Consider the following 17532-nt stretch of genomic DNA (forward strand, 5'->3'; position numbering starts at 1 on the left):
CTCCCATCTCTCCGCTTCTTCTTTCTCTCTTCTTCTTCCTTCCCCTCTTAGCAATTACTCCTTGTTCCCTACTAGAATCAATCCATACCTAGTTTCTAACTTGGTATCAGAGCTGGTTTGAGAGTTGACTAAGCTCATTTTTTTTTTCCACCTATCTTTGGAACCCTAGAAAGGTAGAGGGTTCCACTAGAGGCTATACTATCTAAGATACTATACATAGAAGATTCAATAGAGTTTTATTCTCCAAAACAAGACCTAATGGAGAGATTTTGGCGTCTGTAGAGGTCGAATGAAGCCCTAGAAGTTCCAGCAGAGTTACCACCAGCACCTCCACTCTTGCTTTCGATTCTCCCTCATCACACCATCTTTTGTAACGAGACCTTTCTTGTTAGAATTGCCCAGGGGTTCTCTTTCAAACCCCTACGGACTCGGTTGATGAGATAGCATGGTTTGGGAGTACAACTCATTCTCTTACAGCTTCACAGGTACCGCCAGATTCTGGTTTGCCTCCTTGTTTCATCTAAAATGACTTATGGTTTGGTGAATAGTTGCTGTTGTTTGAAGAGTTACATTATTTGAGTATTATTAGTTGTTATGGAATGAAGCTAAGGTTGAGAAGGTGTCTTTGACTTTGCTATCTTCAAGAAACTGCTGTTCATTTGCTTGCTGGTGGTGTATTTGCTTGATAGTTTGTTTTTTGGGTAGAGTATACTCCACATTTGCTTGAGATATTACTTTGGTTTGTTTGTTAAGTGTGTGCACATTATGACTGGGTCAGGGTCTGAGGTTAGCGGACCTGTAGAAGTTTTGGCTAGCAGTTTGGGAGGTACATACCCCAGTATGACTCTATTTGATAACCCTGATACCCAAATATCTCTTGTGAAGTTGGACAATACCAACTATTTGGATTGGGCTCACTCTGTGAAGTTGTCTCTGCGAAGCAAGGGGAAACTGGGTTACATTACTAGTTCTATCACGGCCCCTGCGACGACTGATCCAACATATTTGGAATGGGAGATTGAAAACTCCATCATCATGACTTGGCTGATTTTCTCCATGAAATGGGAGATAGGTAGAAGATTTATGAGAAAGGAGAATGCAAAAGAGATTTGGGACAATGTCTCTAAGACATTTGATTGAGTGGGTGACTTGGCAAAGGTCTATCAAATTCTTCAAAGGGTCATCAATATGAAGCAAGGTGACCGAAGCATTTCTGAATATTACAACATTGTCATTGGTGCCTGGGAAGAGTATGGCCGCTATAGGGACCTCCAGTTGTCCAACCTTGAAGATGAGACAAAGGTGTATTGAACATATGTTCAGTCAGCAATGGTTAGAATGGTGCGACATGAGTTAACACAGGTTCAGTCAACCATGTTGAACCAAGAGGCCGAAGCCTCGGCGGCGGCGGTGGTAGTGGCGGCGGACTCTAAAAAAAATCCCTAAAGGGATTGCACTCTAATACCAAGTTGAGAGAAAGAGAGAAAAAAGAGAATGATTTGGCTTGTCAATGAGACAGAGGTCACCCCTTTATTTATAATCTTGAGAATATTACAAATATGATATGATTGCACAATCACGCAATTAGATTCATTAAACATGTGTATAATTGTTGTAATATGGGTCCAAGGGTAAATTTGTCCATGGGGGTATTCTTGTATGTGGGTTTTAGTCCGACATTGCTTAGTTATATTTTTGTCATATGATTTCAAGATTATAAATAAAGGCTGGGCTATGATCACATTGATAAAGCCAGTAGTCACGGAATTCCACATGGCATCAGAGCCAAAAATATTCCGGGGATATGGGAAGTAAAATTTTTTTGTTTTTTTCTCTCTTCTTTTTCTTTTCCGCCATTCTGCCCTAAAACCACCCACCGCCAGCCCCTCCACCACTTCCGCCAGCCACCAACAGCCACCGCCAGCCACCGCCTCTGCCAGCTACCGCCGACCACCACCGGCCCTCTCCTTTCCTCCCGCCACCTCCGTAGGTCCCTCCCTCCTTTTTCCGCTACCTCTACACACCTCGGGGGGGGCTTCCACCTTGTTCGAATTTTTTTTCATCCCTTGGTGGTGAGTTGACTCCTACCAAGGGTTCGTTTTTTACCCTATACATGTTCTGATTTTTTTTTGGGGATTTGTTTTTGCCTATTTTTCTCTAGCCACCATGCCTGACGAGTCCGAGATCACGACTGATTCGACTGGTTTTGACGATTCCAACTAGCGGGACTTTGTTCCCTTTCCGGTGAATCCTATAAAGTTGAATGGCAGCAATTATCTTTTATGGTCTCGTTCCTGTTTATTTGCTATTGGTTTCCGTGGGTTCTCTGGTTATATCACGGGCACTAAGGTCAGGCCTATAGAGGCTGGATCGGCTCAGGATCGATGGATGAATTTCAATTTTTTGGTGATGTCCTATTTGGTTAATTCCATGGACCAGACCATTGTTGGTCGTTATCTCGCTCCGACACTTGCAAAAATTTGGAAGACGACTCTATGACACATACTCTCAGGTTGGGAATGCAGCCCAATGCTATGAACTCCGTCAGAAGCTCCATACTACCAAGCAGCTGGAGTTGTCTCTGTCCCAATATTACAATACCATGTGCACACTGTGGCAGGAATTGGATTTTTTGGGCACATTTAAGGCTACCACAGATGTTGACGCGACGGCCTTCAGGAAGTGGGAGGATGGTCTACGGCTGTTTGATTTTTTGGTCGGACTCAACATTGAATTTGATAATATCAGGTCCAATATTTTGAATTGGGATCCTCTTCCCTCTTTGGACCAGGCCTATGCCATACTTTCAGCTGAGGACACGAGGCGCACTGCCATGGTTCATCCTGTCACTCAGGAACGATCAGCCCTTGTTTCTGGTTCTCAATCTTCCCGTGGAAATTCCTCTCGTCCTCCTCCTACTGATCGGCCATCTAGTAATCGCCCGCCTATTAAATGCGATCATTGTGGGAAGGACTGGCACACCAAGGACCGATGTTGGAAGCTTCATGGTCGTCCTGCGGATACTCGTGGGTGTGGAAAGGGGGGTTCCAATCGGCCCAGTTCCTCTCGTGCTAATCAGTTTGCTACTGAAGATCCATCTGAACAGTCTCTTTCCTCTGTGATGGTAGAGTTGCACAATCTGCGGGATATGATGAATCGCTTGGACACATCTTCTTCGGCATCTGTATCTCCTTCCATGGCGGCTTCGGCTTTGTCTCTACCTGCTCCTTCCAATGCACCTTCTTCCACAGGTATTTCTTTTGGTGGGAATTGCACCTCGGTCATGCCTGACTCTTGGGTTATTGACTCAGGCGGAACCGATCATATTAAAGGTTCTTCCTCTGTTTTTACCACATATACTCCTCTTTCAGGCCAGTCAAAGGTTCGGGTTGCTGATGGGTCTCTTTCTTCTATTTCTTGGAAGGGATCCGTTCAGTGCACCTCCTCTCTCACTCTTTCCTCTGTTTTACATGTTCCTAAGATTACTACTAACTTGCTGTCCATTAGTAGTCTAACTAAGGATTTAAACTGCAAAGTAATATTTTTTCCAACTCATTGTTTATTTCAGGATTTGGAAACGGACAGTACGATTGCATGTGGTAAGGTGATTGGTGGTCTGTACGTGCTTGAAAGTTCCCGGACAGCATTGACATCACAGCCGGCATCTTCTACTTTTGATTCTGCATTGCTTGAGTTGAATAATTGGCATCGTCGTTTGGGCCATCCCCCGATTGGGGTTTTATATGCTTTATTTCCTAGTCTGGTAAAACAATGTAATAAACACAATTTTTCTTGTGATGCTTGCACTTTGGCAAAGCAAACTCGGAGTAGTTTTCCTATTTCAGACAACAGAAGTTTGAGTCCTTTTAGTATAATTCATTCTGATGTTTGGGGCCCTGCCCGTTGTGTTTCTACCTCTGGGTTTCGATGGTTTGTCACCTTTATCGATTGTTTTAGCCGGACGACTTAGGTATATTTGATGCATAGCAAGAGTGATGTGTTCAATTGTTTTATGTTATTCCACAAAATGGTCCAGACGCAGTTTGATGCCAAGGTGAAGATTCTTCGCTCAGATAATGGCAAGGAATATATGGATGGTGCTTTCCGTTCCTATTTGGACAGCCATGGGATTATACACCAGACTTCTTGTGTTGACACTCCCGCTCAAAATGGAGTGGCAGAACGCAAGAACAGACATCTACTGGAGGTTGCTCGTTCCCTTATGTTCACCATGTCTGTCCCTCTTCGTTTCTGGGGTGATGCCGTGCTTACAGCTACTTACCTCATCAATCGACTTCCATCTCGTGTCTTGGGTGGCCACTGTCCCTTGGATATGTTGGTTGGCAAATCCACCTTTATGGTGCCCCCAAGAGTGTTTGGTTGTGTTGTGTTTGCACGAAATCACCACGTCCATGGTAAGCTTGATCCCAGAGGATTATGGTGCATTTTCTTGGTTACTCACCGACTCAGAAGGGCTATAAATGCTACCACCCTCCTACCAGAAAGGTGTTGGTCACCATGGATGTTGTCTTTCGGGAGTCGGAGGCTTACTTTCCACCGCCGGTACCTCTGCAGGGGGAGACTCAAAGTAATGAAGAGGTTCCGTTGATTGCTCCTTTAGATGTTGAGATACCAACCATTGAAGATGTTTCTATTGAACTAGAGGATGGAGTTACAAGTCAAGAATAAGAAGTGGGACAGATTGAGCAACAGGTGCAGGGGGAGAGACTTGTGGAACAGAAATACACTCGGGGAACTGATTTTCCTACAGATGGTCCTCGGTACAAAGAGAAAGAAACCACCACTGCTGCACCACCTACGTAATCGGCATCTGTTCCTACTCCAAATCTTGCTCCTAGTCATTCTTCGGGTAAGCCCCCTCTTGATCCTAGTCTTGATTTACCCATTGTTGTGCACAAACAAAAAATAAGTTGTATTCAGCATCCTATCTCAAACTTTGTGTCCTACAACTCTCTAACTCCTGCCTTTCATGCTTTCATATCTTCATATCCTTTTTGTCCTCTGTCTCTATACCTAACACTTTGCAGGAAGCAATAGCTGAACCAAAATGGAAGGAGGCAATGAATGAAGATATGCTTGCCCTTGCGAAAAATCAGACCTAGGATTTGGTAAGTTCTCCACATGGGAAGAGGCCTGTTGGTTGTAAATGGGTATTTGTTGTGAAGCACAAGACTGATGGTTCTGTGGAGAGATACAAGGCGAGATTAGTCGCCAAAGGGTTCACTCAAACCCAAGGAATCGATTATCAAGAGACTTTTGCTCCTATAGCGAAGATGAATACTGTACGGGTCATCATTTCTTGTGCTGTAAATCAAGGATGGGAACTTCAACAACTCGATGTGAAGAATGCCTTCCTACATGGAGACTTGGAAGAAGATGTCTACATGGAGGTACCCCCGGGTTTTACCTCTTCAGAGACTCAGGGGAAAGTGTGCCAGTTAAAGAAGGCCCTGTATGGTTTGAAGCAGTCCCCAAGGGCTTGGTTTGGCCAATTCCACAAGGCCATGATCGCATATGGGTATAAGCAGAGTAATGCAGACCACACATTGTTTGTTAAGAGAGTGGGACAGCAAGTTACCCTTTTGATTGTCTATGTTGATGACATAGTAATTACAGGCAGTGATGCACATGAGATTCAGAAGCTGAAAGCTTATTTGGGCACGGAGTTTGAAGTCAAGGATTTGGGCAAATTGAGGTACTTCCTAGGGATTGAGGTTGCCTATTCAGCTAAGGGCATATCTCTCTCTCAAAGGAAATATACTTTGGATTTGTTGAAAGAAACAGGGATGCTTGGGTGTAAACCAGCAGATACCCCTCTGGAGCCCAACACACATTTGAAGAGTAAGGAAGGTGAGCCAGTGGACAAAGGCAGCTATCAGAGGTTAGTGGGTCGATTGATTTACCTCTCACATACCCGGCCAGACATCACATTTGCTGTAAGCCTTGTCAGCCAATACATGCATGATCCTCACTCTTCTCACTTGGAAGCAGCATACAGAATTCTCCGTTACCTCAAGTCAGCTCCGGGGAAAGGAGTATTGTTCTCTCCACACGGCCATCTCCGGATAGAAGCGTACACTGATGTAGATTGGGCTGGCAGTCCTGATGATCGGAAGTCCACATCTAGATATTGCACATTTGTTGGAGGTAACCTAACTACTTGGAGAAGCAAAAAACAAGCTATTGTGGCTCGATCTAGTGCTGAAGCTGAATTCCGAGCTATGGCACAGGGTATTTGTGAGCTTCTTTGGCCCAAGGGGCTTCTTCAAGACTTGGGGATGAGTGCTGATCTTCCTATGCGACTCTACTGTGACAGCAAGTCAGCAATCAGCATTGCTCACAACCCGGTCCAACATGATCGGACCAAACATGTTGAGATTGACCGGCATTTCATCAAAGAGAAGCTGGAACAAGGAATTATTTGTATTCCATTTATTCAGTCTAGTGAACAGTTGGCTGATATCCTTACCAAAGGAATTAGTACAAAATTGTTCTTTCCTACTATTAGCAAGTTGGGCATGTTTGATATGTATGCACAAACTCGAGGGGGAGTGTTGTAATATGGGTCCAAGGGTAAATCTGTCCTTGGGGGTATTCTTGTATGTGGGTTTTAGTCCCACATTGCTTAGTTATATTTTTGTCATATGATTTCAAGATTATAAATAAAGGCTGGGCTATGATCACATTGATAAAGCCAATATTCACGGAATTCCACAATAATGAATCTAGACACTCTACTGTACCTAGTTACATTACACACTGTACCAAGAGAACCGAACCAATCTTCAACACTAAACATATATATATAATACATGCCTAGGGCATAATGTAGTTAAATTCTGTGTTGCGGAGATGAGGATGTTGAGATGGATGTGTGAAAAAACTAGGAAGGATAAAGTAAGGAATAATCATATTAGAGCTGATTTGGGAGTAGCTCTGATACATGATAAGCTATGACAAAGTCGTTTGAGGTGGCATGGCCATGTTCAACAGAGGCCTTTGGATGCTCCACTACGGAAGATTGATTTGATTCAGATTGAAGGAACTAAAAGAGCCAGAGGCAGACCTAAAATGACCCTAAGAGAAGGGGTGAGGAAAGACATCCATAGCTTAGGCCTTGTATCAAGTATGACCTCGAATAGAGCTGATTGGAGGGCAAGGATCCATGTAGCCGACCCCATTTAGTTGGGATAAGGCTGACTTGTTGTGATTGTTGTTGCACAAGCCTAGGGCACAGAGGCAATACCTAGGTGGGTACCTTGTCGACCTTCCATTGCTTAGGGTCACCTAGGCACCTTGAGGCCGTTAACAACTATGGAGCAAGGGAATATATCCTAAATTTATTCTGCACACTACACATGTTACATGTTTCATGAATATGTTCTTGGAAAGGAGCGCCTCATAAGATTGTACGCCCTTAATCTTCCTAGCCTCTCCCTTAACTACCTCTTATTGAATTCAGTGGCCAGTTAATATGTTAAAAGCACCTTTATCTTTTTTCAAATGTATCTTTATTGAAAACATATATCTGACTTTGAATGGAATATATATTTTTTTCAACTCTTCTATTTGCTGTGCGTGTTTAAATTCCAATTCTGTTGCATAACATTCAGGAATATATAACTCATTTTCCCTCTTTTTTATGTCCAGAGAGTGGATCTTTCAGGTTGTCCGCAGATAGCATCAGCTTTTCTGCAATTGGCACTATGTTCATATAGCACGGAACCCTTATTGCCACAGATAGTTGAACAATCTTTGATTGAGCTTCAACATCTTGATGGGGATAAATACCCTATCTCACGATGTTTGGCTCAAAAATTGTCTTTTGAAGCAGTGCATGTGGTGGACATTTCCAAGTGGTCAGGGGTGCAATTTGAAGCAGCCATTGAGCTCTTCTGCAACTTATTCCCGTCATTGAGAACATTGAAAGCATCTTACTGTCTGAATTTCAGAATGACAACTCTGTATCATTTGGTACAGAAATGCCATCTGGTCGATGAAGTTGACTTAACTGTTGATGTTAGTCCAGTAATACCAATGCAAGTAACAACAATATCTGAAAATATTGAGAGTTGCAGAGATTTAAGTGGTTCATCATACAAGATGTTAAGAGATGAATTGTCATTTTCAAGTATAACAAAGCTCACATTAAAGGGCCGAAGTGATATTAATGGTAAGGCATTATACCTTTCTGATGCTTTTATTTAATCAGATTTGTTTTTGAGTGAGGAGCTTGGTTGTACAAGTGGATGGGTATAATAATGGATATGCCACATTGGTGTGTGATGTTGCCGTAGGTTGTCCAATCATTCCAACATTTAAGGGATGTGCTAGTCCAGAATTTTCCTCCATTGAACAATCGTAACCATCTAACTATTGAAGCAATTGCGTTGGTTTAGTTGGTCAGATGATAAACTGATGAATGATTTAGGAAAAGACGTTCATGTTTGCAGAGTTTTTGCAGTTTTAATTGCAACCTATGCTTTTGTGAAGCATTGACTGTTCTTGGGATGTGGGGTCTCTGAAACCATAGTTGTCACGGCATCTAGGCAATCCAAGGCATTCGAGGGTCCTGGATGCAAGGCAACACCAACAAGGTGACCAAGATGTCCGCCTAGGCAACCAAGGCGCCCGCCTAGGGGACCAAGGCGACAAAGGTACCCAAGGTGCCTGGACGCCTAAGGCGATTCCTTGACAACTATGTCTGGAACTGTATGAGTATATCTCCTTTGTGATTCTCCTAATTGTTGTTATAGCTTTTGATATTTCTTTCTGCTTATAACTTAATTTCCAATGTCTCATTAATCACCCTACTAAAATTATATATTTTGATGGTAAATGCCAGATATGGACCTTCAGAGAATTTCCTCATTATTTGCTTCTTTATCCTACTTGAACATTAAAGGTTGCACTTCTGTTACGGATGTGGGTATATCCAAACTCATATGCAAATGTATGGAGCTTCACTCTCTTCTTGTTTCTGATACTCGCTTTGGAAGGAATTCAATTCTATCGCTTTGTTCATCCTTTCCTTCGGATGGTTTTCCTGGGGTGCATTGCAAACAGAAGAATTCAACATCATTGGCCTTCAGACTCCAGAAACTTAACATCGGTGGATGCAAGAGTGAGTGATTTTAGGCTTCATGATGACAGATACTTCTATAATATGCATGCACTCACAGCCTCACACACATATACATACACACAGACATGCATGTGTGCATATTCATGGATGTATATTCATTCAAATACATGTATCTGCTTGCATACATACATGTAAAGACAAATCAAAATCAAAATGCATTTTAACCAGGTATTAGTATATTTAAGTTTCAACTTTTTCTCCATTCCAACCTTATGACTTTTGGCACTAAAGCTTCCAAAATCAGAACCAATGAGACTAAAACAGTGCTATTTCTTTTGAAGGATTTTCTGTAGGAATCATTACCAGCCTCCCAAAATGTGCAATATAATGCATACAAAACATTGTTCTAAAGCCCAATGGTTGACTTGGTACAATGGAGGAATGGCCCATGTAGGATCAAGGAGCATAAGTTTTATGGTGCTGCTGGTCTAGGGGAGTTAATTAGATTTCTCTGTTCTCATTTTATAAATTCTCTTAATTTGGGCTGTAAGGTTATTCATGTAATTTTAGACTTTGGTTCCTTACAGACTTGAATGACCTTTTCCATTATCTAAATGTTATTGTAAGTTAGGTAGTAAATATGATTTCTTTCACACATGTGATGGATCATTTTTGTTGTAGGTGTTGATGAAACGTCTCTGTTACAGTTGTTATCTGACACATACCTTCTTAAAAGTTTGTGCATGAGGGGTACTGTTCTAGCTGATGACGCACTCTTTAATTTCTTGGGTTCATCCTTAGAGAGGCTTGATGTTTCAGATACCATGGTATGTTTACATGCTGATGATGCTTTTCTGTTATTTTTATGTCTCTAATTCTATTGTCGACCACCTTGGCTCAGAATTTGCCAATTGCTGCAATGCTGCATGATAATTGCTGTCACTCTCACACATGCTTTGTTCAGGAGGATTTAAGCTCCCTGAAACTGAAGTATCTGTTAAATAAGTTCTCATGCAGAAGTTCCATGATTTACTAGTTTTTGTTGAAACGTCCAAATATGGAGGTTTTCAAGTTTACGGGCAATCTCTTCCACTTGTTCTGGAACTAGGTTTGGTTGTCATGGGTGATGGGTGACAGGCTTATTGAATGGTCCTTTGAATCTTTTGATCTTAGCATCATAGCCATTCCTGTGGAAGTGTTGCTAGACCATGTAAATTGTCGTGTCCTCTGGGTTATTTTTCTTCCGTGAAACAATTTCTCGGCTTTGTCAAAAGCAATTGTTTGTCTGTGCTCCATCAGTTCAGAAGTTTACTAACAATGGTAGTCAGGGGCATAGTTAGCAAAAGCGGGAACTGAAAAAAAACGGAAACGGATGGTACAGGTTTTAAACAGTAAGAAATTGCAAATGGACGGTCAAATAAAACGGTAAAAAACAGAAAATGGATGGTACAGGGTCTAATGCTTCTGTAACATCCAAAATTAATCCATATATACATATATATATATATATATATATATTCCACAACCCATTGTAAGTTCAAGACATGTAATCTAAAATATATCATCTAATATCAATTCCCAATTCATACACCATAATGTCCAAAGTCTTGTTGAGCAATGTGGCCTCGCTATGGTGCTGCTCATTGTTGTCAACACAGCCACACTCACGGATTGATGCATGTTCAGTTGGAGTTGGGAGTCATCGCTTTAGAAACCCTTTTCAGTTGATGCATCAGTTTGTAGCTTAATTTCGGTGTCCATGCATTGACCTTGAGTTGAGGGTGATATCATGAGAAATGTAGCCCTTCAAGTCATCTTTACGTCGGTGAAAGAATCAGGTCAATCAGAGGTCGGGAGATATGGTCAGTTAAGCAAGTCAATGTGGACGACAAGCAATTCTACATAAAAAAAAAAACGTTAAAAAAAACAAAAACACGTTTTAAACGTGTTTAAAACAGAAAAGAGGGCCAGTTGCCGTTTTTTACAGTATGTTTAGGAAACAAATGAGAATATGCGTTTAAAATGGTAAAAACGGCAATGCCATTTTAAGCACGTTTTTGCTAACTAGGGTCAGGGGAGTAGAAAACCTGCCACATTACAAATGAGTGGCATCTTTGTAAATATCACTAAGAGAATCATCCTCACCTTCACCATCCAAATCATATGTAACTTGATACTCCAATTTGTCATTTTCTAGCTGACACTCCAATTTGTCATTTTCTAGCTGACTCTGTGTCAGACATGGTGAGCATGTGTTTACATTGTTGAATGCTTCATGTATTTGTTTGTTTGTTTTTAATGAGCAACCAGATAAGAATTTCATTAATTCAGAAGTAAATCATGTACAAGAAGCTCTCAAAAAACAGAAGAGGAAAGAATGAAAGGGAGAGGGATGGAGGGAAAGAGAGAAGTTTCATGCAGGGGAAAAATATATGTATTCACATTAAGATGAAACATACTAGCAGTAGCATTTGGCTGCTTGCTCTCGGTAAAAGCATTATTATCACATGCATGTGCGGACATGTCTATGTATAATGTTTCTTGAGTTTGTGTCAGACACCTATCCATGTTGGATACTGATGCAATTGTCTGTGGCCTTGTTATCCAATTGAACTCTTTTGTTGACTATTTAGGATTGGCTCTTTCTGCCATTCCTGACTTTCTTGGAAATATCTTCTGATTAAGTGGTGAGCCTTCAGAAGTTTTCCTACTGTCTCAGTTTGTCATTTTTAGGCTTATGGTCACTTGAAATTGCATTGGACACTAGTTTCATTGTTTGTCTTAATTGAATATTCTTTTAGATAACTGGGTGGGTCTCTGTGGTGGACGACTTTGCACCTGACTCATAGGTCAATTTTTTGCCTCAACCATGGCTTGTTGCCAAAATATTGGTTGGGAGGTTATAAAAATACCAAAGAAATTCCATCTTATTACTTAAACCTGGAGGCAATTATGTAAATTTTTGTTTAACATTATCTTACTTTGAGCCACATGCCATGCTAATTAGGGGCTGAATCTTCGCTGGTAAGATGGATGCTGGGTCCTCTACCACTGTACCACATACCCACCCGCTTTTGCCATGTCACACTTGGTGAAAGTTACCAAATACATTCACTTTTGCACAAAAAGAGGGGTGCAAAAGAAAAAAGAAAAGAAAACCATGGCAACATCATACCTGGATGTTACTCATCCTCATTAAGAGATGACCACCTCTATTTGTCGTAGGCATATTGGGGTTGGGGGAAGATATCTGCTTGACATTTTCCTGTTGGTATATATGCCATTCTTTTTGGAATGACTTGGAGATTTCTTTTTGTGATCCAGTTATTTAACCTAAGGTGTTCAAATAGACACAAGAAAGATGTAAAGCAAGTGTGCTAATACTAGAATTTGCTTGTGCTCGTGCAAATTTAGGTTTCTGGAGCCTCATTAGTTCATATTATCAGAAGAAATCCTGGTTTGAGGTTTTTCAAAGCAAAAGGGTGCAGGAACTTGTGTCATGGTGGGAGTAGACACGAAGAAGGTAAATTTACTTCTGAAGTTTTGTCATACAATGGTTGCTCCTCTGGAGAAGACATGTATTTTGAATTAGGCAGGAAATGCATGTTGGAAGAAGCGGCCTTTGGATGGGGATTTTCTCCTTTCTCACTGAAGTATTTGGGACCGGCAATTAAGTCACTAAGAGCCATAGCAGTAGGTCTTGGTGCATCATTTGGCCATCATGAACTCACTCTACTGCCTGATACTTGTCCTATGCTAGAGTCAGTGATTCTTTATTTTCAGGTATATTTTGCTAATGATCTGAGGTATCTGTAGGTAGGGATAATGTCAGGAGACCATTGGTTTATTGGTGCATTTGATACACAATCAGCATGGTGAACCAATTATTCGGCTCCTCTTAGAAGTTAGAACTCTTTCCTGTTTAAAGCAACTGCTGATTGTGTTTCCAGACCTATTGATATACCTTTTCTTTATCTACAAAGTAATACAATAAAGGGTAAAACTTGTCACCACACATAATGGAAAATGAATTGCAACCATGACCAAACTGGCTGTTGCCACACATGTTGGCAAATATATTTCAACAATGACCACTTGTTCTGCCACATGGAAGAATGATGTGGCAAATCCAACCTTGGTTATCTAGGGAATTGTCTGGATTGACCATGTGTCAAATTTCACACCAAATTCAACCATTTGCCCTTCAATGTAATGCCATACCCTCCCATGTATCTGTGTGCATAGTTGTCACAGAGTCTAGGCGACCCAAGCTATTGGAGGGCGCCTGGACGCAAGGCTACACCAACAAGGCGCCTAAGCAACCAAGGCACCTGGACACCCTAGGCGACGCCTTGACAACAATGTCTCCATGAACCCCCTCTTATCCAGTGCAACCTCTTTGTATTTTTTTTTAATGGCTTCTTGTCACCTTGCCAACTCCGATTAGGCTGAAGCTATCCACAAAATTTCAGTTACATCAGAACTGCCACGTGGCAGAATATGTGGGACATGGTTGTAATTCATTTGTTACCAACATGGGGACAATAAGATTAATGCTACAGTATATTAGATGATTATAATGATCCGCTTGGGTTCTTTTGTTCTATAAGGATATCCTTGGTGGGACTGCTTAAATGGCGGTGTCTACAAGACCAATATATATGCTCTTTTTAGGGTTGCCAGAGCTTGGTTGTCCTCAGTGTACATGTTGCAATGTAACGGTGTAACCTTTGGTTTCATCATATCTAGACCAGCTCTTCCCTTCCTACAATGATTGTTTTTCAATCTTATAGCTTCTGTGTGCTACAAACAGGTTATATCTGATGTTATTGTGAAAAGCATTGTGGAATCCTTGAAACATTTGAAAGTCTTGGTTCTATGTTACTGTCTTGGTGACTTGTCTTCGTTAAGCTTTCACTTTAGTATGCCAAACTTAAGGAAATTGAGGTTGGAAAGGGTGACTCCGTGGATGAAAAATGCCGATTTGGTCATTCTGACTCAAAGCTGTCCAAATCTAATTGAGCTTTCACTATCAGGATGCAAAAATCTAAATTCAGGTAAGCAGTCATCTATGTAAAAGCATGCAGTTTACTTGTCGGAAATCGTTTGCCTGCATTCCATGGGAGGAGATTATGTAGATTGCGTATTTCTTTTATGTTTTCTTTCCGCATCTGCTATAAAAGTGTTATGTTTTGTAATTTTCTTTTTCTTTCTGTTTTTGAGAAAGGGGGAAAATCTACTCTCTCTCTCTTTCTCTTTCTCTTCATCAGCCAAGTCAACATTTTGTATTGAGTCAATGGTTAACAGATTCTTGCTTGATTGATCGTTTTGCAGAATCTCAGAAGATTATTTCAAATGGATGGCCAGGCTTGATATCTATCCATCTAGAGGTTTTCTTTATTAGAATATTTTTCTCAATTTTATTTGTTGACTTTGCATATTCTAGCCAAAATAGTGCTGGAATCTTGGAGACTAAGTTATGCCTGTTGAGAACCTAAAAAACGTTTTGGAATTGCAAGAGTAAGTGAGTAACGTTGTTTGTGTAGTAGTCCTTTCTCTAAGAAATCTCCCTATCAAGACCTTTGCATTTCAGAGTGGGTACAAGATGTCCAGAGGTTGTTATGAGATGGGTCTCTGGGTCAATCCCTGTATGCTTTCGTAGTCTCATCGCAAAGGGTTTCTAAGAAATATCTGAATGTAAAAGTTCCATTGGTTTCTGTGTCCATGGCCTTTGTCTTGATAGTCCACTGAGATTCAAACAACATTTGAGTTCTAAGAGATTGTGCCTACTCTGTATTTCTGCTAGCCTACAACCACATCTAAACTGAGAACTCCATTAGATGGCAGATGACCTTTCCAAGAGAGAGTTGTATGGCCTAGGATTTGTTGTGGTCTGTCTATTCTATGGTAGCATTTGCCAATTGCAGGGAACTGTGCCTTTTGATTTGTTCTCTTTGAAGAATTGTATTTCACTCTCTCATTATACTAAACAAATTCAGTCATTCATCACATGTAGATTATATCTTTAATCTTTTCCACTTTCTGATTATTGCAGTTGTTAACGAATCCATCAGAAAGTCAGTATCTCTTTGGATATTGTCTAGTTACATTTTGTTTTTTCCTGTGCTACCTCTGCCACAGTAGATACATCAATCATTGTTTAAATAAGGTGCTTGGATGTTTTGATACTATCTTTACTTATTATTTATTCTTTAGGAATGTGGGGAAGTGACAGTGAGTGGTGTTTCTTCTCTTTTTGACTGCAAAGCTATTGAAAATCTCTTACTGCGTCACAATGTGAGTCTTCTGGCACTTCTTGTTTCATTTATCATTCTCTATGTATTTGATAAAAAAGAATTGTTTTATTACCCTTTAATGAGAGGATGAGAATTTCATTCTCTGTGGTGTATTAGTTAGAATCAAGAATGAGTTGATTCAAACAAGAGACAAGGGAGTAAGACGTGAGAAGGGAAGAGAAGAGAAGAAGAGAGGAGAACGAAGAAAGAAGAAGAAGAGATGAGAGAACCTTAGGAAGAGAGAATTTGATTCCTCTCCCCTATAATGTTTCTGTTAGCATTATTATGGAGTTCTTTTTTTATTTAGTTCAAGCTGGATTTTCCTTCTTCTCTTATTTGTATAATCCAGCTTGAGGGGGCGTGTTGGAATATGTAATCCAGAATACTGTGGGGGTATTCTGGTCCTTTTGGGGTAGTTTTATTCCTATGTTATTATGTTTAAGTGGCTTCTCTTATAGAGTCAGCTAGTTAGGGGTAATTATGTCTATAGTTGGCTATGTGGGTTTAGTCCCACATCGCCTAGTTCAGTCCTTTGTAACTTTCCCCTTTATTATAAATAGAGGTGCTTACCTATCAATGAAATAACATTATTATTCCATTCTCTCATTCTCTCTTTCTAACCCACGATTCTTAACATGGTATCAGAGCTAAGTCTGATCTAGGTAAGAAAGAAAGGAAAGAACCCACCTTCTTCTCTTTAATCAACTTCTCCCTTCTTCTCTCTTTCTCGGCTTCTCCTTCTTCTGGTTTTCTTCTTCTCATCCTTGTAAGGGGGCAGCACTAATGAGGTAAAAACCTTAACCAATGATTTAGTTGCTGCCCTCCTCCATTCAATCTCTTTTTTTCAATTAAAATTCTGCTGGAACTATCTTTGCGAATTGGAGCTTTTCAGAATTTTTTGGAGATCAACTTCCTAGCACTATTGAAGGCTGACCTTCCACCATTGGAGCTCCCTTTGCTCTCTTTTCCAGCACCTTCCTACCCTATTTAAATGACCTCCTTCCCTTTTTTTTCTATTTCTTCATCATTCATTAACCTTTCCAGCCCCTACCCTAATCGATCTCAACTTGTCAGGGTTTTGAAAAACCCTGACTCCAATCGATTTTAGGGTTTCCCTTTTCAGATGCAGCTGATTTTTTGGGGGTGATTCCCTACTACTACAAACCCTACTCAACCTAAGTTTGGACCCTTTCTGATGGCTGGATTTGTTTCTACAGCAAAAACTTTCTTAACCTGCTAATTTGGTTACTTGCTAAAAACCCTGACAATGCCCTGACTCCAATCGAAATTAGGGTTACAGGTTTTAGCTTTTGCTGATTTTTGGAGGGCTGATTACTTCCATTACTAGGACCACTCGACCTCAATCTTGCACCTATCCAAGTTTTCTAGAAGACCCCTCCCCAATCGATCTCTATTTTGTAGGGTTTTCCAAAACCCTAACATTAATCGATTTTTTGGGTTAGGGTTTCCTGCTGCTTCTGGAGTTTTTGGAGGTGTTTCTACCATCAAGAGAGGCAATCTACTTTAATTATTTATGGCTTAAAGAAGTATTTTACCTAAGATAGCTGCTGCCCTATTTTTTCTGCACTTTTTGGTGTTTTTCCCACTTGAAGATCAAGTCTCAAATCCTACAAGAGATTGGGTTTGTATTGAAGATCCATTCCAGCAGCTGTGGACAGCATCTATGCCAAGAAATCATCACACTTTGACAAACATCAACAGATTTTTGAAGTCCCCTTCCCCTAATTGATCTCAATTTCAGGGTTTTCTAAAACCCTGACAAAAATCGATTTTAGGGTTAGGGCTTTCCTATCAAGCTAATTTTTTGAAGGAAGTCTTATACATACCAGAGGAGTTCTCAACCCAAGTTTCAGCATCTATCATGGATTTATTTTGAAAAAATTCAGGTTCACTCTTATGGCTCGATTTCATCAACTATCAACCTATTTTTTTCTAGTTCCTATGTGGCTGGCTGCTTTAAATACCTATAGATCTGTTGGGTTATTTATCTGATATTTGTTGGTTCTATTGAGCTTTACTACATACCTTGCTAGTTCTATTGATTGCCTTCTGTAAGCATGACTGGTTGACAAGTTACTGCTACCTTTATGAGGACTACTACTGCCCTAT

General features: G+C 40.6%; 1 protein-coding gene across 1 annotated transcript in view; it reads left to right on the forward strand.

The window, feature by feature from the left end:
• The window catches only part of LOC122647764 (BTB/POZ domain-containing protein FBL11-like), a 65674-nt gene that overhangs the window by 14648 nt on the left and 33494 nt on the right, over nucleotides 1-17532 (forward strand). The window contains exons 5-11 of the mRNA XM_043841087.1: nucleotides 7672-8194; nucleotides 8867-9145; nucleotides 9788-9933; nucleotides 12521-12889; nucleotides 13920-14163; nucleotides 14441-14496; nucleotides 15323-15403. Of these exons, the coding sequence (XP_043697022.1) occupies nucleotides 7672-8194; nucleotides 8867-9145; nucleotides 9788-9933; nucleotides 12521-12889; nucleotides 13920-14163; nucleotides 14441-14496; nucleotides 15323-15403 (1698 nt within the window). The remainder of the gene's footprint in view (nucleotides 1-7671; nucleotides 8195-8866; nucleotides 9146-9787; nucleotides 9934-12520; nucleotides 12890-13919; nucleotides 14164-14440; nucleotides 14497-15322; nucleotides 15404-17532) is intronic.

The sequence above is a fragment of the Telopea speciosissima genome, unplaced genomic scaffold (genome assembly GCF_018873765.1).
Source record: "Telopea speciosissima isolate NSW1024214 ecotype Mountain lineage unplaced genomic scaffold, Tspe_v1 Tspe_v1.0145, whole genome shotgun sequence".
Classification (NCBI taxonomy): Eukaryota; Viridiplantae; Streptophyta; class Magnoliopsida; order Proteales; family Proteaceae; genus Telopea; species Telopea speciosissima.